The sequence below is a fragment of the Monodelphis domestica genome, chromosome 2 (assembly GCF_027887165.1).
Source record: "Monodelphis domestica isolate mMonDom1 chromosome 2, mMonDom1.pri, whole genome shotgun sequence".
Taxonomy (NCBI): Eukaryota; Metazoa; Chordata; class Mammalia; order Didelphimorphia; family Didelphidae; genus Monodelphis; species Monodelphis domestica.
The window spans coordinates 290,670,675-290,693,810 of NC_077228.1; the positions used below are offsets into that span (position 1 = coordinate 290,670,675).

Below are 23,136 nucleotides of genomic sequence, written 5' to 3' on the forward strand. Positions count from 1 at the left end.
TTTGTGTGTGCATGTAACTAACACATGCTCAAAGCAGAGTCAGTGGAATTAAAATGACACTGTAGAAGGCAGGTAGAGTATAGGGCGAATCAAATTTCCTAGGGTAAAAAGAGCCAACAACTGGATTTTAGATTCTTTAGAGGGACCAAAGGAGTGTTGTGAAGTGTCATGGCATTTCTAGAGCTCTTGGTAGCTGCAAGGTGCTTCAAATTCCCTTAATAGTTTATAAAATGAGGAGGGGCCACGTGTGTGGGGGCATTTCTTTTCCATCCTAGAGAGGATTCTAATTTTCCCTGAGACAAGAAACTCCTGTGACCCTGACAGGAGGTCACATATTTGTCACGTCAAACTTGTCTACTGATTTCTGAGTTTGCCTTTGTATTTTAAATAATTTTTTTGATCCTTTCACTTTCCTCTATCTTTTGCCACCTTAGTCTTTAGAACCCTGTTACTTCCTTCCTCCCACCATTTCCTTCAGCAGTTTCTGGAGGCATTATTCAATTGGCCTCAGGTTACTCAGCTCCGGAGGGTGCCCAAGCAAGAGACCGATCAAATGTTTCTTTCTCCTTTCAGGGGCAGGACCAGAGAAAGCAGCCACTTTTCCCAGATATCTTCTCTTCGCTACAGGTTGCAAATGAATTATAGCAGCTTTCAGGCTAGGCTGTTACTGCTTAGAGAGCAAGATTGCTTAATTTTACCCTGGGCTTCTACTGTCCATCCAAACCCTCACTGAGGCTTATTCCAAGGCTCTGCATTTCCACATACATAATTGCTCCCACTTTTAAGATCAATCTTATGATAATGAGGGTTATCACCATCACAATCATCCCAACTGCCTGGCAGAGCCCTTTCTGGATTTGCTGAGCCTGGAATACCTTTGTTTGTTTGTTTTCCTTTTGAGTAACTCTTATTTTTAAACAAATTAATTTAGTTTTTTTTTTTTTTTTAAAGAAAAGGAAAACTGCTGACTTGGTTTTCTGCAGTCGACAAAGGAGTAAGATATCGACCATCTTTTTTTTTTCTTTTTCTTTCAGAGTCCTAGAAGCTTCTTTGCCTTAGCATCCAGATACCGACTTCCAACCCCGCTCCTTTATCTTTCTCTTCGTAACCAACCTAGGTGGGAAGACAAGCGGAATTCCTGCCTGGCTCTGGAGCTGGGGAGGTGACGACACCGTCGGTCCCAGGCGACAGGTTTGACAAACTCTCCCAGAAGAAAGTAAACAGGGGGCACCTGCCAACTTTTCACCTGACTCCCGTCTCTATTCCCTGGAAGCCCTGGGGTTCCAGAGAGCAGCCTTGGGTGCAGTACGACGCGGGTCCCCCGAGGACCGCTGCCCCTGGCAGGGGCCACTCTGGCCCCTTCCTCCCCTCTCCCTAGGGTTCAGCCACCTGAGCCACAGCCAGGGCGGGGGCGACCTAAAGTGCTAGTGAGGGGCAGGTCGGGGAGTGGAGCCTGGCGCAGACCTACCTTCACAAAGAGCTCAATTTCAGGATCCTTGCTGTCCCCGTTAGCAGAAGCAGAGTCAGTCATGGTGTCATAGGCAGGAGTCACTGCCCGTTTCCTGAGAGGTGGCCACTTCAGCAACAGCTGGATGCTCTCTCTCCCTCCTTCCCTCCCTCAATAGCTCCCACCGAAGCTTTCTAAAAAAACATGCTAATTGTCCAGCTGAGGGGGGTCTTCTATGGCAGAGCTCCTACCCAAAAAAGAGAAGAACCGGGCTACCAAAGGAGAAGGGGAAACAAATGAGCCGGTGGGGCTGATAACAGTTTCAGGGTGCAACAAGTGCCGGGCCCGCTTCTGTGGTGTCACAGTATCCTCAACTGTCAGCGCTTCGGAGCTCCCTGGCGGCCCAAAATAGCCGGGAACACAAGAGGGCGGGGCTAGCGGGCAGTAGAAGGAGGCGGAGACACTGCCCGGCCTGAGCCTTAGACTCTCTCGGCCCCAGACTGGGTACTGGATCTGTGCTCGACCCCCGGGCCCGCCGGACCTGGACTTTGCCTTTCTTTACGCATCCGTGGCGCGGCCTTGTTAAAAGGAGGGTCTGGACTGCGAGGAATGTGTTTCGTCCTTTTTCCTTGGGAAAGGCGGGGGAGAAGAGGGAAGAAGAGAAGAGTGAGATAAGCCCCGGTGGGCGAAGGGGCAAGGGATTTGTGGGGGAGAGGAGACCTGGAAGAAAAGAGGCGAGCAAAGTAAGGCATGAGGAGAGGAGACTCGGAGAGGAGAGGGAAGGAGAGACCTGGGGCAGAGGAAAGGAGAGATAGACAGAGATGGTTTTCAGCTTCTTATGTTTCTTTTATGAAGAGTTTTTTTTCAGGACAGCAGAGTACTAGTGTTACCAACTCGAAAGTTCCATTTCTGCATGATCAGTGCTCAAGAGGGGGGAAGAAGAAGGAGTCAGGGAGGGAAATCCCGCCATCCCCAAGAGAAATGAGATGGCATTTGTCGCTTTATGATCAAGAAAAAGAAGAGTAAGTCAAAGGAAGGAGTGTGGAGAGATGGGCTGGAGAGGAGTGTCATTGTAAGGGAAAGGTGAGCCAAACAGGTCAGATTCATTCATAACTAGGAATCAGTGTTCTTTTTAACCTTCGGTTTCTTTTTTTTATTCCGTTCGTTTTCTGGCTTGCTTTATTTTTTCCTTCCCTAATAGAAACTAAAGACAGATTTTTTTTAAAAAGATGTATTAAACTTTCTTTGTAAATATTTGTATTTATTAATTTTGCATTTATACAGTGTGTATAATTTAATATATTCATTTCCCGTATTAAAATAATCAGTTCTTTTAAGTAGGGATTATTTCTTTTTTTTTTCTTTTTCTTCTTTTAAGCATATACCCAGTACCTAGGATGTAGTATGTATTTATTGAGTGGTTGATTGATGCAACCCATAAAGACTTTTTTTGTTTTCATTTTCCTAAAACAATGCCCACCTGGACCTTGGTCTACTTAATCACCCATATATACCAGGTGTTCCACTTTCTTTTTCTTTCTTTCTTTCTTTCTTTTTTTTTTTGGTAGTGGTTTTTATTTGACTTGAACTATGATCTTATCAGTGTAGAAAGCTTCAGGGAAGAAACTTCCCCCTGTTAATGCCCAAGACAGGTCTACACCTTCTCTATAATTTGTAGTCTCAAAGAGTTGTATAGGGAACTGGGGGGAGAGGAAGAGGGAGAGGCAGAGGCGGGGATGCTGCATGACTTACTCATGCTCACAAGGCCAGTACATATTAGAGGTAGAATTTGAACACATCTTCCTAATGTTTTGGCCAATTCATTATAGGTATCCCATAATGCCTTTCACAGATAATTATTGTCTTTAATCATACCATTCACTAATGTTTAAAAGTTATACTATCTTCAGGTTTTGCAAATGCCTTTACAAACATGACCTCAATTGATTAAAAAGCAATCATCCAACTTTTATTAAGCACCTACTGTGGACAAGACAGAAAGTGATTACAAAACTACTCTGCCCTTGGGGAGCTTACAATCAATTTGGACAAATCAGGACCCAAGATTAAAAACAAACAAACAAAAAAAGATAAAGCTAAAAAAATAACAAAACCATTAAAAATGAATGTCTGTGATATAATACTGACCAAGCTTGATCCCAATGAATAGATGTCAGAAGATATTTCCACATCCCCATTTCTTTGCCAAAGTGAAGTGCTATAGATGTAGAATACTGCTTATGGTGTTAAGAATTGTTTCAATATATTGCTTATTTCTATGGAACGTTACAATTTTTCTTTCTTTTGTCTGTATCTATAAATAAAATATAATCTAAAATAACAATAGCTAACATTTATATAGCACTTACTGTATATCAGATCCTGTGCAAAGCACTTTACAATTATCTCAGTTGATCCTCACGACAACCCTGGTGCTCTTATCATCCTTACTTTACAGAGGAGGAAACTGAGGCAAAAGAGATTAATTGATTTGCCCAGGGTCACACAGCCAATATGTGTCTAAGGTCAAATTTGATCTCTCCTCTTCCTGACTCCAGACCCAAGTGTTTTATCCATTGTATCCCCTGGTTCTCCAGCAGTGAGGGAGTAGTAGTTAGGGGGATAAGGAAGGGGACAAGACAGGAATGTAAGTAAAGTAAAAGCAAAAAATAACAAAAAAAATGTTTAAACCCGTAGGATGAGCAATACAAGAGAATATATAATTTGAATTAAAAGAATTATATGGAAAATGATTCAGAAAAGGATCCCTGCAGAATAGGACTTGAGATGGACCTTGAAGGATGATCAGAATTCAAGAAACGGGAAAAACAAATCTTAAAGTCCTTTAAAGCAAGTCACAATAGGAACATCACCCTCACACCAGAAGGGTGCTACTATTTTTGCTGTGAAGGAAGCACCTGCAAAGCTCAGCTTGTAGTCTTCACAGGACATTTAATCAAGATTGTGGTTAATTGCTTTCATTGTTGGTTTCGGGCTTACATCACGAAAGCACTTGGAAAAAATTGTTTTGTGATTACACATTCCAGATTAGTGACATACTCACCATAGGAGAGGACCAAAGAAATGGTTGGTGGATAAGGCCCTAAGCTGAATGAAGAAGCCTGGTCTAGGCCCTCCCCTGATTCTATCATGGCAGGTAGCTGTTTTCTGTGCTGAGAATTTCTGTCTTTGAGATAGGTATAATATGCAGAGCAGGAATGTGGTAAGGAGGGGAGGCTGACTCGTACACAAAATTAATTTGAAGAAAAGTACTCTGTAAATATTAGCTAGCTGTGTGATGTTAGGCAAATTATTTAGCTTCTCTGAGACTCAGTTTCCTACTCTGTAAAATGTAGATGATGATAATCATGCTACCTACTCCAAGGGGTTCTGTTGAGGAAGCCACTCAGGAAACTGCAAAGTGTGACAGTCTTATTCTACTGACATCTTTCTCAGCTGTAATAAAAAGCAGACTATCTGAGGGTGTGTTTCATGGAATTGTGAATTTTTGTGAAACAAATCAGGTTCCATGACCAAAAAAATTGTTATGATAGAGAAGAATCCATGGAAGACCAAACAATTTTGTTTTAGTCTGTATTCATTGTACATAAGTCATATATGCCTTCTGTGGGGAAATTAGCCAAGCTTAGTTGAAAGCAATCACTTGATTGAAAATCTGACTTCTTATTGGCCTACACTTAATCAGCAAATTTACCCAAAGATCAACTGTTTATTGTATGCTCTGGCATAAAATGTGTAAAATAAGCTATACCCACTCATAGTCTCAACTTTTTTTTTTAAACCCTTAACTTCTGACTTAGAATCTATACGAAGTATAGGCTCCAAAACAGAAGAGCATTAAAGGTTAGGCATTTGAGTGCCTTAAGTGGTTTATTCAGGGTCACACAGGTAAGAAGTGTCTGAGATCAGATTTGAACCAAGGTCCTCCTGAATCCAGGCCTGGTTCTCTATCAGCTGAGCCATCTAGCTGGCCCTTATAGTCTTTGCTTTTTAAAAATAAGATTATTAATACATAATTTTAGGACCAAAGTCCATTGGTATGGGACTCTTATTGATGGAGATCAATGTCCCTGGCCCTCCAGGGCAGAATTGTGGAGATTCACTTTTTTGACCTGCTTTAAGCTTCAAGTTGCTTTAGGTCCTTCAGTCTCTTTGGGGACTTCTGATTTTGAGAAAGGAAAGATGGACAAGGTCAACTTCAAGTTGCAGAAGAAATTACTTGGAAGACAGGAAAGGAATTTACAGTCTCCATCATGTGCCTATCACATCCTTGCTCTACTAGAGACTTCAAGGAACTTCTCTTTGGGTGAGATCTAGGATGCTCTCTTGATTGAGCTCCTAGTGGGAGACCTCCTTCACTCTGTGTCATCTAATATGTATTCTTCTAAGTATACTTTCCCTGATTTGTTCTGCTACTGATTTGGATAAATGGATTTCTTGGGTAATTGCTCTATGTGTGTTCATTGTGGAACCTGTATTTGTTGGCAAAGGAGTCAAGCTTTTATTTATTATTTTTTTTATAAAGGATTCAGTAGGAAAGGGGGAGTTGGCTTATGAAATGACTCCAGATTTTTTTAAAAAGCTTCAGTAAAACTTTTAAAACAATAAATAAAACTTTCTCTCTAAAATGGGGTAACAATTAGGTTTATCAAAAATAGAGGGGGAAATGAACATTGTGACATGTCTTTATAAAAGAAGCTATCCCAACATTCTTCCCAGTTATCAAATATTTATTTAGGATACTTCAGTAAAGCCTTCATCAGTGTCAAGATGACCCTAGTTCTTGAAGGCTGTGCTAGCACAGTAGTGAAGAAGCTCTGATACCTTTTGCAGAGCTGGTCAGGCTTCCAGTATGGACCTGATGACAAAAGGGTATGTCTGTTGTCTTGAGGACAAGTCTCAGAAGTAGGGGGAGGATCCAGGTTGGCTGTAGAATTCCCCAGAATCCTCTACTAAACTACAGACAAGTTTACATCATCCCAGAAGTCAATCAGGAAGCAAACTCTATAGTTTCACAAAAGAGAGAACTAAGACCCACAGAAGTAAAATATCTTCTCCAAGATCCTGGAGGATCACAAGCAAACTTTATCATGTGCCAGGTGTTATTAAATGTGTCATATTGAGATATAAAGCTAGATTCTCTGACTCTCAATCCATACTACATTTATTCCCTTTATTGATGAGAAAAGCCAAACACTGGAGAAATTATAGATTCCTGAAATATTAAAGTATTGTTAGCAAAAATCACTGACATTTGATGTTAGGCTTATAAAATTCATTTGAAAACAGATCTTTGGAAAAAATACACTTATATGTCAACTATTTAGTATCATTAGTTGGAGATATTTACAAGAAAATTTCAAAATGCCTACTGCAAAGTTTCTGCCAGAGTTTTGTTTAAAATTACTGCAAAAAGTAACCCTGCTTTAACACCTGTCTCTAGCAATATCTGACATGACCTCTAGAGTTTCTGAAGTCACTAGTATTTCTTTCACAACTACACTTTAATTTTGGAATATAGAGTGATCCCCTTTAGACAATCATTTCAAGTTCATACTGGCCATTTGCTTCAGTGTGTGCAACCCCCCCACCCCCATCTGTTTTGTTTTCAGTTTTGTTTTTGTTTTTGAACTTTTGGTGTTTAAACTTCCTCTGCCAGTGTAGACCAGATTGGTACCTTAAAGAGTTTTTTCTCCCAATAAGCCCTTATCTTCAAACTTAGAAATGATTCTAAGAAAGGCAGAACAGAGGTAACTGTTAGGCAATCAGGGTTTAAGTGACTTGCCCAGAGTCACACAAGCATCTGAATCTAGATTTGAACCCAAGACCTCTTGTCTCCAGACCTAGTTCTCTATCCACTGAGCCACCTAGCGATTTGTAGGATTCCTCAGGGTATGTTTCAGAGGCAAGTCTTGAATCAGGACTTCCTAACTCTGAGGCCAGCTCTCTATCTAGTTAAGTCACACTATCTTTCATGCTGGAGGTATTAATACAAAACAACCCCTGCCCCTGCTCCCTGTCTTCAAGGAGCTTCCATTCTTCTGGTGGGATCTAATGAATATGATATAATCTGTAGAGGGACAGTCAGTGTTTCAATAAATAGGGAGATTAAGAAAGACTTCCTATCGGAAGTGGCCTTTGACTTGAACTATGAAGCAAGTTTAAGATTTTTAGAGGTGGATATAAGGAAGCAATACATTTCAAATATGTGAAACAGCCCATAAAAGGCATGGAGTCAGTATATGGAATACGAATTCTGGGAAGAGAGAAAAGGCTAGTCTGACCTTGTGAGAGCCACAACCAGGGTTGGGCAACATGGACAATGTCCCAGAGCACTTAAATCATAAAAAAGCATAAAATTTTGACACACTTTCCCAGCAGAAAAGCTGATAAAGTAACAATAACTAATTCTCCCTCCTGATTAGCAGAGTTGTTAATCTCCTAAAATACTACTTATTTTATTTTTGCATCATGATATTACAAAGATGATTTAAAGGGTAACATTCAGGGAGGGAGACAATTTGGACCATATAACTTTGGAAATTTGTTATTACATGTAATTGGCAAAAAGAAAACACAAGAAAAGGGGAGCAATATTCACTGCAAGTACATTTCTTACTGCTTTTCCTAAGCACCAAAATTCTTAGGGAGAGATCTCTGTTCAAGAGAGATCCCCATTTCTTTGTGAGATCTCAGATCTTCCTTTTTCTGTGTTTTGGCTAAAGGAACATGTAGTCAATCCCACCAACTCTGGGCATTAAAGAACCATAGTGTATTCCTACAGCTATGATTCTACCTGTTAATTTATGTTTTCCTAGCAATGGATTTTGGGGGGATTGCATTTATGGGAGGCCTTCTGGAACCTAAGGGCAAGGAAGCCCAGGGAGAAGGAAGAAGAAGCCAAAGCTTAATAAGATGGCATGTTTATACCTGGGTGAGGCCAGAAGGTATAAACCAAATTCCCTATAAACAAAAGTGCCCTTGGGTGTGTCCAGCTTCAGTGATGATGTTGGCATTCAGAGTCATACATTCACTGTGTTATAAGTTATAAGCAGATGAGGTGGGTCTGCAGGGTGATGCAGATGCAGAGAAAAGATTCTAGAATGTGTGGGGGGTGAGACAATTAACTGAGGTTGGAGCTGGGTTCCTTCTCTGGTTTGACCAGGAGGGTGGCTGTTTCTGCCTTGTCTTTCCCATCCTACCTGCTTACCTGTTGGGCTTGTTGTCATCTACTGAGCTTCCTGATGTGATCCTGAACCATTTAATCCATCTGTCTGTAATATTGGGTCTGGGGTCCTTCTGGATCCTTGACCTCTCTTTGGGCCCTATCATGCCAAACTGCCAACACTCTACCTCTATTACCATCAAAAGGGGGGTCGGTTTATCTATATTAGGGTCTGGGACCTTTAGACAGATAAGTAAGGATTAGGTTAGCTCAAATCTGTGAAGAAATCTCTGTGAAGAGATATTTAGATCTGGGGGTTTGGGGTATTGTTATTAGCTTAGAATTATCCAAATCCCCTTTTCACCTTCCCTTATTTAATAAATCCAACATCCATCATCCCTGTTGTATAGTGGTCCCTGTTTGTTACCTCAGGACAGGCTCTGCCTGGACTGGACCTGTTTGCCTGTCAGCCCACAGTTGGTCTTCCCAAAACAGTTATCCTGATAGTGGCCTATAAGTAAACATCTAATCCCATCCCCAAACCACCCTCCATTACACCGGATATTTGGGCAAGGATGAATAAGGGAATGAAAATGGCATCAGATGAAGCCTAAAGTCAAGGCATTTATGCACCCCATTTGTATGTACAATCCCTGAAGCTACCCCTGATTTATCTTGCCTGTTTCTTGTTTGTACATAGTGGCTGGTAGCCCACCTCCCCCATTAGACTCTGAGTTCCTCAAAGTCAGGGATTGTCTTGCTTTTCTTTATACCTTAGTGCTTAGCCCAGTGCCTGGCTTATAGGTACCTAATAGATGCTGGTTGACTAACTATGATCTCAATGTGTTCTTTAGTCACCTAGAAAGGATTTGAAAAAAAAAATCTCCCATTCTTCATTATGATGAGAAACTTTGGTTCCAGGAATTCTGGGGTATGGACAGCTCCTACTTTATTTCCAAGCAAACTGACCTACTTAGTTGGCATAGACAACATAACAAATCTTGCTGCCATGTCTGGAATGCTTTCCCCTCCTCACCTCTGTCTTTTGGGAACTCTGGCTTCCTACAAAACCAACTAGAAGAGCTATTTCCATATTTCTATATACCTGATCTCCCACCACTGCCACACAGTTGTTATACCTCTTCCAAATTTCTTTGCATATATATTTTTATGTATTTATTGGTTCCCACTTGTAGCAGAATAAGAATGCCTTGAGAACAGGGATTTTTTGTTTGTTTTCTTGTTTTGGGCTTTATGTCTTCAGAAATTAGCACAAAGCCTGGAAAATAGCTTTTTGTTAATCCTTACCTTCTCTCCTAGAATCAATATTATTATATTGTATATATACTATATATACATATATGTATATATATATATATATATATATATATATATATATATATATATATAATAGTATCTCCAAGGCAGAAGAACCGTAAGGGTTGGCAGTGGGGGATAAGTGAGGGCCATATAGTTAGGAAATTTCCGAGGTCAGAATTGAACCCAAGACCTCCCATCTTTTGGGGTCTGGCTCTCCATCTACTGAACCACTTAGCTGCCCCCATAAATGCTTTTTTAAAAAATGAACTGACTTCTGTAGAGCCCCAAGGAAATTGCCCGTGTTAAGTGTCCTTTCAAGAATAATTAGACTCTTATTGGAATATTAATCATGGAGCTCTCTGGGGGGGTGATGCCTCAGTGTTGTGTGATAAAACATTTCTGCTTGCATTTCCTGGCACTTCTGAATTGATTCTCCTATGGGCTGGCCCAACATAAAGGGCATGTCCCCATCTTAATGTGACTGAGAATAAGTAAGAAAAGAAAGGAAGAAAGAACGGTCCCCTTATGGTAGGGAAGGGAATAAACATTAAAAAAAAAAAAAGAAAACTTACTTCCACCTTAGAATCAATACTGTGTATTGGTTCCAAGGCAGAAGAGTGGTAAGGGCTAGGCAATAGGGGTTAAGGAACTACTTGCCCAGGGTCACACAGCTAAGAAGTGTCTGAGGCCAGATTTGAACCTAGGACCTCCCATCTCTAGGTCGTCTTTAGGCCTGGCTCTCAATCTACTAATTTACCCAGCTGCCCCCTGAATAAACATTTATAACATCTATTATATGTCAGGCACTGAGCTAAGCACTTTATAAATATTGCCTCATTTGAGCCTTACAGCAACCCTGGGAGCTATTATTCCAATTTTACAGAAGAGGAAACTGAGGCAAACAGAGATAAATGATTTGCCCAAGGTCACATAGCTAGTCACTAGTGGAGGTCATATTTGAACTCAGATCTTCCTGATTCTAGGTCCAGTGCTCTATCCACTGTACCCCCTAACAGCCTCACAATTTTTTCTTTTTTCTACCATAGGAGGGGGGGAAACACTGGCTCTAAAGTCAGAAGTTTGGGACCCTAAATAGACTAAAAACTGCAGGGGTTTGCCATTTCTTTCTGCAACTCATTTTGTAGATGAGGAAACTGAGGCAAATGGTAAGTTACTTGCCCAAGGTCACACAGTTAATATATGAGGCCAAATCTGAACTCAGGTCTTCCTGACTCCAGGCCTGGCTCTTTATTCGCTGTGCCACCTGGCTTCCCTACCTCGCAAATGGTATGTACTTAATAAATGCTTTTTGATTGATCAACTGTTTGCTGACCTCTACAATGGGATTGGAAGTCAAATAATCTCTAGTAAACTGGAGAAGTAATCAGGAATAGGTAAACAGGGTCAATGCAGGTTTGCAAGGCCACACGAATCCACAGGAGCAAAGACCTGGGTGTCAGGATGACTAACAATGATTTTAGGAGCATGGGAAAGTCTAGTACTATTTTTTTTAATTTTTTTAATTAAATAAAAATAAATGAATGAATGAGTGAATTAAATAATTAAATAAAATTTAAAAAATTTAAAAGCAAATAAAAACTTCTGAGCTTACATTGGGTAGCAGTTATTATTATTACAAAAATCATAGGATCATAGGAACCTGGCAGGTTATCTAATTCAACCTCCTTTTATAGATGAGGAAACTGAGGCCAGGGGAAGTCAAGTAACTTGTCCATTGTCGAACAATGCATCCAATAAATAGAAGAGACATGATTTGAATATAGGTCCTTTGACTATAAATCCATTCTATGGTTTGGAAACTGCTTTCCAATTCATTGCTTAATTTTGATCCTTAACCACAACCCTTTTTTTTTTCTATTTAAAATTTCTATACATTTTTTTCCAGATTACATGTCAATTCAATTTCTTAATATTCATTTTCTGATATTCTACAATGCATGTTCTCTCTCTCCCTCCCACTCCTCCTGCCTCCCCAAGAAGGCAGGCAATATGATGTAGATTGTATACATACTACCCTATAATACATATTTTATGTTTGTCATGATGTGAAAGAAGACACTTATTGTTTATAATAGAGAAAAATTCATGGAGGAAATAAAGTAAAGAAGAGTATGTTTAAATCTGCATTTGGACTCCATGTTTTTCTTCTATGCCAATGGATATCCTTTTTTTTTTTTAAATCATGAGTCTCTTGGAGTTGTCCTGGATCCTTGCTTCCTGATAACCATCAAGTCCTTCACTGTTGATCATCTATTGTTAGTGTGTACAACGTTCTCCTGGTTCTTCTCACTTCAGGATTTTTGGTGATCATCTTGTTTGTCATCTCTCATGGCATAATGGCATTCCATTATAATCAGATGCCACATCTTGTTCAGTCATTCCCCAACTGATGGACAACCTTTTGGTTTCCACTTCTTTGCCCCACAAAAAGAGTTGCTATGAATATTTCTGTTCAAATAGATCCTTTTCCCCTCCCTCTAATCTCCTTGGGATACAAACCTATTTCCTAGTCCAAGGCTAGGCACAGTTTTATGGTCCTTTGAGCATGGTACCAGCACTGTGTACTATAGTGTCCCTATTTTTCCACATTTCCTTCAACATTGATCATTTTCCATTTTTGCCATCATTAGTCCATGGATATGAGATGGCACCTCAGAGTTGCTTTAATTTGTATTTCTCTCATCAATAATGATTTGGAGCATTTTTTTTAAATATGACTAGAGAAAGTTTCAATTTCTTCATCTGAGAATTGCCTGTTCATATCTCTTGACCTTTTGTCAGTTGGGAAATGCTTTGTATTCTTATAGTTCCCACAACCTTTTAAAGTAGGTAGGGTAGTACAGTGACATACCAGATAGAGTACTGGACCTGGAGTCAGGAAGACTCATCTTTCTGAGTTCAAACCTGGACTTAGACACTTAGACCTTGGACAAGTCACTTACTCCTGTTTGCCTCCATTTCCTTATTGGTAAAATGAGCTGGAGAAGGAAATGGCAAACCATTCCAATATCTTTGCCAAGAAAACCTCAAATGGGGCCATGAAGAGTCAGAAATGATTGAAACAACTGAATAATAATAACAAAAAGAGCAGTTTATGTACTGGGATCTTAGGATCAAAAAATATGAAGTCCAGAGTTCTTTACCCTAAACCAGTCTTGGCGAACCTTTTCCAAGTTGAAGTGCCCAGAGGGAAAATTCAAGCTGCCTCTGAGCCTGTGCATTTCCTGAGAGAGCTGAGGGAGGAAGTGTTTGCTTTGGGCAGCTCAACAGAGAGGGGAGGTATGCAAAAAATGTCCTTAGGTGCTAGGAAAGGGGGAAAGGAGCAGCTCTCCAAGTGCAGGCTCTGCTTGCCACATCTTTGCCAATGCAACATCATAAAACTTCAGTTTTATATATTTTTTTCTATTTTCTATGGTACTGTGACCTGCCCAAGGTCACAAAAAAAATACTACAAATGGCAGATTCTTTAATGGCAGAGCCAGTTTATCTCTACATCTGATTTTTTTTCAAAGCCATCAGATGAATAAAGATTTTCTTTCATTAATTAACTGATAATGCATGGGATTTGAGGTTGTAGGAGCAATGAGGAGAGGGGAGAAATATTGAGAAAGGAATTGAGTGACAGCAGGTATTGTATAATGGGAGGATGGGATTGGAAATCAAATAATCTCTAGTAAACTGGAGAAATAATCAGGAATAGGTAAACAGGGCCAATTCAGGTTTGCAAAGCCACATGATTCCAACAGGAGCAAAGACCTGGGTGTCATAATGACTAACAATGATTTTAGGGCATGGGAAAAACTAGCACTATTTTTAAAAAAGCAAATATTATACTTGAATAAATCAATAGGATTTAACCTGCCATGTACCTGGACTATACAAATCTTACTTTAGTTGCCTCCTGACTGAACCTACATGCCCCTTCTCATTGGTGAGTTCTCCCTAGAATTGCCATTTTCAGGAAGATCCAGACCAATACATCCCTCATTCTCTAGGATGCCACCATGCCTCTGTTTCCTCTTGACTCCAATCCTGCTAGCTCTTTACCCCAATGGCGAACTTTCCCTGGAACTTACATTTTAGAACTGAACATCCACCTGCCATTCTCTGGACTTGGCTGCCACCTTACTTTCAGTTCCCATTTTATGTAATGTCTTTTCCTCACCTAGGAATAAAATCTCCTTGAGGGCAGAGATTATCTTTTTGCTTTAATTTGTGTTAATTTATGTTCCTGGAACATCCTAAATCTAACTTCCTAAAGGCTAGATGACTGACTGATTATTCTTACCAAGGTTCAAGACTTTACTAGAATTCTAAGACCTTCTAGGCTTCACATCACAAAATGAGGGCCTACAATGTAGGAATTTGTTTTGCTTGACTGTGCATATTTAAGGGTTTTGTTTTCCTTTTTCAGTGGGAGGAAAATGAAAGGAAGGGGGGTGGGGGAAGCCTGTTAATTAAAAATAAATACAATTTTATTTAAAAATGACATGGAAAAAAATTGTCAAGGCTTCAGGTGCTGAATGATAAAAAGACAAAGAAGAGACTAGAAAGGAAAACTAATAGAATTGGAATTATTCATCCTAGAAAATAAAAATAGGCAAATAATTTGCACAAACTAAGTTATTGATCTAGAGCTGGAAGGAACTTTTAAGACCACATAATTCCACTTTCTAATTTAATAGGTAAAAAACTTGAGGCTGAAGGAGGTTGTGTCTTATTTCAGATATTGGCAGTAAGCTTTTAAGGTGGGATTTAAAACCAAGTCCTTTAAATCCAGAGACAATATTCTTTCTGATGTATATACTCTAATAAAAATACCATAATGTCTTCCAAAATATGAGTTTATTGTTATTGTTCAGCCTTTGTTTTGGAAGAGTACCAAAGGTGTCTTGGTGGTAATATTGTTGTGAATTAGATTTAAGTAAGGAAAAGTTGTGCAAAGTTGTCAGCCTCACTCTCTCTGCCAGAATCATCAGAGTCCAGTGACAAGACAAAAATCAGGATGACTGGCCATGGCCAGGATGCAGTGGAAGACCTTAGCATCTTCCATGTCTGACCAAGTTCTAAGCCCTCCACAGTAGCTACTTTAATCACCTGCATGGCCACTGGAACAAATCGTTCTCATCTGCCCATTCCACCTTGGACATCCCCCCTAACTCACTGATGGGTCTGAGGCCTGTTGATTATCTTCAACTGTTTTAGCTCATCTGCAGAGACAGTTTTCCAAGGTGTATACACTGTGTATGCTACAGCTTTTTGAAGCCACGAGGGAGAGTTGAGTGAAAAACAAAAGAGCTCATCGAGAATGGACATCACTATTTTCTTCTAAAGACATGGGTCTAAATATGCTATATGTAAGATTCAGGCTGGGTTCAAGGAACTATTTTCTAATAGGAATCACTACTCAAGAATGAAATAAATTCATGTATGGGAGGCAATATGGTATAATGGAAAGAACACTGAGCTGAAAGCAGAGAACTGAATTCTGATTCTGTCACATCTCCTTTGATGCTGTTTCTTGGTAGTGTCTGGCTATATTGAATGACCTACAAGTGTGTCTCACTTCATTTCAACATTGAACCTGAACTAACTGGGTACTGTCCTACACTGGGTCTCCTACTAACAGAGGCCCAAGGAAATTAAATGACTTGTTTAATATCATGTAGGTAATAAGCATCAAAAGTAGAATTTGAACACAGATCCTTTGACTCTGGACAACTAGGTGGTACAGTGGACAGAGTACTAAGCTTGGGGTCAAGAAGATTCATTTTTCTGAGTTCAAATGTAGCTGCAATCTCTTACTAGTTGTGTGACCCTAGACAAGTCACTTCACCCTGTTTACCTCAGTTTCTTCCTCTGAGAAATAAACTGGAAAGGAAATGACAAATTACTCCAGTATCTTTGCCAAGAAAACCCCAAATGTGGTCACAAAGAGTCAGACATGACAGAAATGACTGAATAACAACTTCTGATTCTCAAACTAGTTCAAGTTAAAAAAGAAATCAAAACAAATTATAAAGCTAGAATAAACCACCAAAGTCATCTAATTATTTGGCCTGCCAACTGTCCCCACTTCTCATTTTTCAGAAAAGGAAACTGAGGCCCAGATGATTCAGTGACTTGTTACAGGTCATAAAAACTATGATCTTCAGAAATAAAATTTGAATATAGCTCCTCTAGACTCTGATTCAATGTCTTATCCATTTACAACACTTCTGCTGCCCTCAGGCTCAGCTTCTTTGAGCTCTTATGTCCCTTCCAGCTCTAACTTTCTTTGTTTCTACAAGTTTAAGATAATGAAATCTGTTCTGGGAGTACTTGATGATGAGACTGTTTCTCAATAAAGGCAATTATTTAAGGAAAGTCTATTATCAAGTCAGGGAGTGACACTCTGAAGACCTATCCCAGCCCTAGGACCCTACATATAGACCTACATTTCTGTCAGAACTTTTTTTTGCTCCATCATCTTCTCTCTGTCCCTCTTTTTTATGAATAACTTCATATTTGGATCTTTAAAAAAAAGTTTGTTCTACCTGTCTATCTTATATCCCAGCTGTCCAGTTATTCCATCTAGAGAGCCCTAGCATCTCCTTATATTCCTTACAACTATTTTGCAACCACTGCTGATATTGTAGCAAAAGGAGATCAATTTAATTTTACTTTTTTAAGCTATCACACATTACACCTGAGTTCTGCTCAGTCCTAACACCAGGAGATAAGCATGACTATTTCATGATGGACTTTGCCCTTTGAGCAGTTAGTAGATTGTTTATAGTCTGCTCAGAGAGATGACAACAATATCCCACATGGGTTGGGTAGAAATAAAATCATAGGATTGTACCTTGGATTACCTTCGTGCCCTTCTGATTAGAAGGTACAAAGTACTTCACACATCTTATCTATTGTGCTCATAATGTTCTCAGAAGGTCTAAATGTCATCCCCACTTCCAGTTGAAGAAAGAGAATGTGTTGGCAGGAAAAATCTATTTTCACTGGTCTGTAAAAAATTGATCTTTGAGTCACTCCCAACTTTGATTCTTTAGGGATTATGGTGTTCCGAGTTTCTCAATCACAGAGTGTCACCAAAAACATAATTTTGTTTTTAATGATCATTATTTTTTGGCCTGGGATAAAGCAGACTTGGATCACTGAGGACAGGGTACAGTGTCCTAAATGTAATCTAAGTTCTAGCCCTTTGATTAGACACATATAATCTATCAATGTAATCTAAACTATCCTTTTGGATAGTTGTTGCAGGTAGTCACTATCTAATATCTCTCTCTATATATACCTTTATATCAGTATAGATCTATGTAAATAATATATAATTATACAGGATATAATCTATTGATGTGTATATCTATATACATACATTATGTACACAGACATGTAAATATATATATAAACATATATTTATAGGCATACACACATATAAGCACATGTATAAATTAAATACATTTATATCTATATCTAAATCTATAGATAGATATATACAAATAAATAAATCTAGATAGTTATAAATATATACATATGTGCATTGGGTATATACCTATAAATAATACATGTGTATTATATATACATACATATTTAGATATATAGGTATTAACATATACTATATAGATGAATATTTATATTTGCTAGGATATGCCACCTCATCAACAGGTCCCATGTCCAGAAGACAAAAGGCTAAAGATGACTATCATAATTCCCAAGGTAGCCTTATATACAGTGGAAAGCACACTGGTCCCCTGAATCAGAGAATCTGGGTCAGATCTGCCTTGACCCTACATAGGAGGCCCTGGGAAAGTCCCTCAATCTCCCTAGGCTTCAGTTTTCTCATTTGTGAAAAGAGGGGATTAGACTAGAGGTCTTTTAAAGCCCCTGCTTTCATGATCTGACAATAAGCCTGGATTTTTTATGTTAACATCACTACTAATTATAATGAAATAATGGAATGTGAAATTACAGAGGATCCTACAGTTTATAAAGTGATTTGTATACATCCTCTTATCTAACCATATATAGCAGTGATGGCAAACCTTTTAGAGACTGAGTGCCCAAACTGCAACCCTCATCCCACATGTGAGCCTCCACCTTATCCCAGACAGGAAAGAAAGGAAGTGTTCCCATTGGACTGCTGAACAGAAGGATGGGTGATATGAGAAATGTCCTCAGGAATTCGAAGAGAGGCGAAGGGAGCAGCCCCATCCAGCACAGGTGCCATAGGTTCACCAACACAAAAACATAAATGGTCCAACATCTCTATGTGTGTGTATCTCTATCTATAGTTATATATGTGACATATTCAGTCATTTCAGTCATGTCTGACTCTCTGTAACTCCATTTGTGGTTTTCTTGGCAAAGATAATAGAGTGGATCACAATTTCCTTCTCCAGCTTATTTAAAGATAAGGAAACTAAAGCAAACAGGATTAAGTGACTCGCCCGGGATCACACAGCCAGTAAGTATCTAACATTGTATTTGAACTTCCCAACTAAAGACTCTTCACTATCTATTGAGCCATCTAGCTGCCCTATATGATAGACAGACAGACAGACAGACAGACAGACAGATAGATAGATAGATAGATAGATAGATAGATAGATAGATAGATAGAATATGTGCATATATATAAAATATATTATAGATACTTAATATAGTGAAGGTACTAGCATCAAAGGCAATCAGGAAAGACTTTGTACTAAGGGTGTAACTTTAGCTGAAATTTAAAAGCAGTCAGGGAAGTCAGGATGCATAGATAAGAGAAAGAATCTCAGGCTCCCAGTTGGGTGAAAGATGGCACAAAAAACATTGCATAGAGGGAGTTTCTTCATCCAGAGGAACCAGAAATCCAGTCCCTCACTGTCCCATATCCTCACAAAATTAAGAGAACTTGAAAAAGGCCTCCAGAATGCTGACTGGACCTCTTCAGTGGCAAACATATAGGAGGATATGGCCAAGGGCAACATATGACTGGCTGTGATCCTCATTGTTAGAAAGGATATTCTCTTCTATGAGATTACATATCTGTTGAAGCATGGAAGGATAGACAGAGCCATTGTCACCAAAGCCTCCTTGTCTCCCTCCCCCTTATAAAACACAGCCTCTGGATGAAGAAAGCTGATTATAACATTAGTCATTTTTCTTGGATTGACACAGCCTGACATGATTACATCAGCTCCCATCACACTTAATGTCACTATGAAGCTCTGAGAGCCCAGATGTATGGCTAATCAAAGAACTGACATTTATACTCTGCATTACTCACATGCTAGACTTCTTTGGTGGAAAGCTGTTGAATTCAAGGACATGGGGATGGGTTGCAAAGCAGTCACACCAAGATTTCACTAAGTTCATCAGTCAACTTTGGCTCCTTAGCTTTTCCCTCTCTGCTGATTATGGAAATGCCATGAGTCCCTACAAGCGAACCCTACCTTAGTACCCTCTCTATGAGAGAGAGGAAGGGTGTGGAGATGAAAAAATGAGGGCAGGGTACATAGGATGATGACCATGATAATGTCCAGGGTGATTGTATGTACAACAGAAAACACACTGGTCTACTAAGTCAGAGAACTTGGTCAGATCTGCCTTGAAACTACCTCTATGAACCTAGGGAAGTCCCACAACCTCCCTGGGTTTCATTTTCTCCATCTGTGAAAAGAGAGGATTGGACTCTTAGAGGTCTTTTTAAAAAATTAGGTATTTAATTAATTAATTTAGAAAATTTTTCCATGGTTCCATGATTCACATTCTTTCCCTCCTCTCCTCCCACCCCCCTACTATCTAGTGGTAGTCTCTCGGTGATCGAGAATGACTATTGTCTTTGTGCAGTTTCATCTACAGTGTACCCTCATGTGGCTTTGGAGTCCAAAGGCTGAGGCGCAGAGTTTGTGGCACATGGGGCATGGAATGCCAGTTGTTACGGGAGGTGCGGTCGTGGCCTGGTGTCGGCGTTCACGCGCAGCAGCAAGACGTCAACGTTGCTCATCTTCAAAGGTGGTGGCGGCATGGTTAATATGGATTTGCCAGCTGCTTCTGTCACAGGCAGCGAGTTCTAGTTGCTTTGGTGTAATGCCAGCCCACTTCAAGTTGGACTTCAGCTGATCCTTGAATCTTTTCTTTGGTCGGCCTTGTTTCCTGAGTCCAGATGACAGTTCACCATAGAATACCTGTCTTGGTATTCACTGTGTGTCCATGCAGATGACGTGTCCAGACCATCATGGCTGGGTTTTGAGGACCATGACTTCGATGCTGGTGGAGTTGGCTCTGTCGAGGACTTCCTGGTTGGTGATTCGGTCCTACCATCGGATCCTCATGATTGACTGGAGGGAGCATTGGTGGAATTGCTCGAGCTGTTTCATGTGCTTCTGGTACAGTGTCCATGTCTCACAACCGTACAGGAGCGAGCTGAGGACCACTGCGTTGTACACTTTGAGCTTCATCGCAGTGCTTACACCTCTGTGTTGGAGGACTTTGTAGTGCAGCCGCCCAAGTGCCTGGCTGGCCTTTTGGATCCTGGCATTGATCTCATGGTCTAGGGACCCGTTGTTGGTGATGGTGCTGCCCAGGTACTTAAAAGTGTTGACGTTAGAAAGCTGCGTGCTGTCGACTGTAATGCACGGCTGGTTCGTTGGCCTCCCTAGTGCAGGTTGGAACAGCACCTCTGTTTTGCTGAGGCTGATAGTCAGGCCAAACAGTTTTGTTGCGGTGGAGAACCTGTCCACAATGGTTTGAAGATGATTTTCTTGGTGGGCCATGAGAGCACAGTCATCTGCAAAGAGAGCTTCCAGGATGAGTCTCTCTGTTGTCTTTGTTTTTGCAGTCAGGCAGCGAAGGTCAAATAGTGAGCCATCCAGTCAGTATTTGATGTAGACGCCCAGGTCTAGATCCATCATAGCATGTCGTAATACTTGGGTGAAAAATAGGTTGAATAGTACCGGAGCGAGGACACAGCCTTGTTTCACGCCATTGGAGATGTTGAAGCAATCGGAAGTCTCTCCACCAGATAGGACTTCCCCTGTCATGTCGACATGAAAGAGCTGGATCAGTTTGACAAATTTTGCTGGGCAACCAAGCTTGCTGAGGATCATCCACAATGCGTCCCTGTTCACTGTGTCAAATACCTTTGTCAGGTCTATGAAGACAATGTAGAGACTCCGGTTCTGCTCAAGACATTTTTCCTGCATTTGCCTCACCGTGAAGACCATGTCGATGGCGCTTCGATCTGGTCGGAATCCACATTGTGATTCAGGCAGGTTCTGCTCTGAAACAGATGACAGGAGTCTGTTGAGTATAACACGGGCAAGGATCTTTCCCGCAGTGGAGAGTAGTGAGATGCCTCTGTAGTTGTCACAGGCTGCTCGTGAGCCTTTGTTCTTGTATAGGGCTACGATGGAGGCATCTCTGAGTTCTGGGGGCATGTCTTTCTCTTCCCATATGCTGGTCAACACTATGTGGAATGCCTGGAGCGACTTTCCATTTAAGGCCTTGTACACCTCGGTTGGGATCCCATCTTTACCGGGTGCCTTGCCTACACTCATTTGTTTAATGGCTTTTTGGACTTCCTCCATTGAAGGAGGGACGTCAAGTTGTTCAATGGAGTGATTTTGGGGGATCTGGTCAAGGGCGCTTTGGTCGACTGAAGAGGGTTGGTTGAGAAGCTGACTGAAGTGTTCTTTCCACCTGTTGCTGATGCCTTTTTTATCTTTTATGAGAGTGTCACTGTCAGAGGATAGCAAGGGAGTGGTGGTGGGTTTTAATGGCCCATAGACAGTCTTGAGGGTACTGAAAAATTGTTTGTAGTTTTTCATATCAGCAAACCACTGGATTTCTTCTGCCTTTTTTTTCCCCACCATCGGTCTTGCATCTTCCTGATCTCATGCTGTGCCGTGGCTTGGAGGGACTTGAATCTGTCCTTTTCAGGAGCAGAGTTTGGGTTATTTTGCCACTCCATAAAGGCTTTGTTCTTCTTGCTCAATAGGTCTTCAATAGCAGTGTTGTTCTCCTCGAACCAGTCCTGGTGGTTGCGTTGTTTGGGGCCTAGGACTGCCTTTGATGTTTCCTTCACTGCGTCTCTGAACTGGTTCCATCTCTCGGTTGAGCTTCCAGTGAGTGGTCCCTTGGCAGACAGCTTGTTGTCCAGGCAGGACTGGAATGTTTGCAAATAAGATGGATCTCTAAGACAACTCACGTTGTAAAATGCGCGAACTGTCTGGGCGCATTTTGGATGGCGAGGCGCAAAGCGCATTTGAAGAGTCGCTCTAACCAATCGGTGGTCTGTCCAGCATTCAGCTCCTCTCATGGCTCTGGTGATCTTTACATCCTGGATGTCTTGCCGGCATACAATGATGTAGTCAATGAGATGCCACTGTTTTGATCACGGGTGCATCCATGTTGTTTTATATTTGTTCACCATTCTGAACACAGTGTTCGTGATGGTGAGTTCGAACTCTGAGCATTTGCTGAGTAGCAGTAGGCCATTGTTGTTCATTTTGCCCACGCCGTGTTTGCCAAGCACTCCTTTCCATCTTTCATGGTCCTGGCCAACGTGGGCGTTGAAGTCTCCCAGTAGTATCAGCTGGTCATTTGTGGGCACTGAGTGCAGGACAGCACTCAGGTCAGAGTAGAACTGCTCAATGGTCTCCTCTGTGCTGGTCAGTGTTGGGGCATATGCGCTGATGATTGTGGCATACCGGTCATTGCTGAGAGGCAAAAGGATCTTCATGAGCCTCTCGCTGATGCCCACAGGCAAGTCTGGCAGCTGTTTGAGCAAACTGGTCTTGATAGCCAGGCCAACGCTGTGGATTCTGTCTTCATTTGAGGCTCTACCTTTCCAGAAGAAGGTGTATCCAGTGGTGGGTTCGCTGAGTGATGCCTCTTCTGGTAAGCGTGTTTCGCTTAAGGCTGCGATGTCGATGTTATATCACGCCAGTTCTTTACCTATTAGAGCTGTTCTTCTCTCAGGTCTTGGGGTGTTCTCTCTATCAAGTAATGTCCTGATGTTCCATGCTCCTAGTAGGAGTTTCTTTGTATTTTTTCTTTGATTTCGACTGCTTAAAGGGGATGACCCGCCAGCCGGGTGTTTGTAGGGCAGGCAATGTTTGGGACACCTTTTCTAGTCCCCTCCCTTGATTAGGGTGAACAGTGCTGTCCTAGAGAG

General features: G+C 40.9%; 1 protein-coding gene and 1 long non-coding RNA gene across 3 annotated transcripts in view; one reads left to right on the plus strand and one right to left on the minus strand.

Moving 5' to 3' along the window:
* The window catches only part of CLIC5 (chloride intracellular channel 5), a 254,156-nt gene that overhangs the window by 145,739 nt on the left and 85,281 nt on the right, over window positions 1–23,136 (minus strand). The window contains exon 1 of one of the 2 annotated variants that reach the window (XM_056818345.1): window positions 1,469–1,873. The exons of the other annotated variant lie outside the window; for it this stretch is intronic. Within the exon in view, the coding sequence (XP_056674323.1) occupies window positions 1,469–1,531 (63 nt within the window). The 5' untranslated portion in view covers window positions 1,532–1,873. Of the gene's footprint in view, window positions 1–1,468; window positions 1,874–23,136 lie in introns of those variants that run through there. 2 annotated transcript variants of the gene reach the window in all.
* LOC130457383 (uncharacterized) lies at window positions 322–5,913 on the plus strand. The gene is made up of 2 exons (XR_008916556.1): window positions 322–627; window positions 1,035–5,913. It is a non-coding gene; the product is annotated as an uncharacterized LOC130457383 (long non-coding RNA).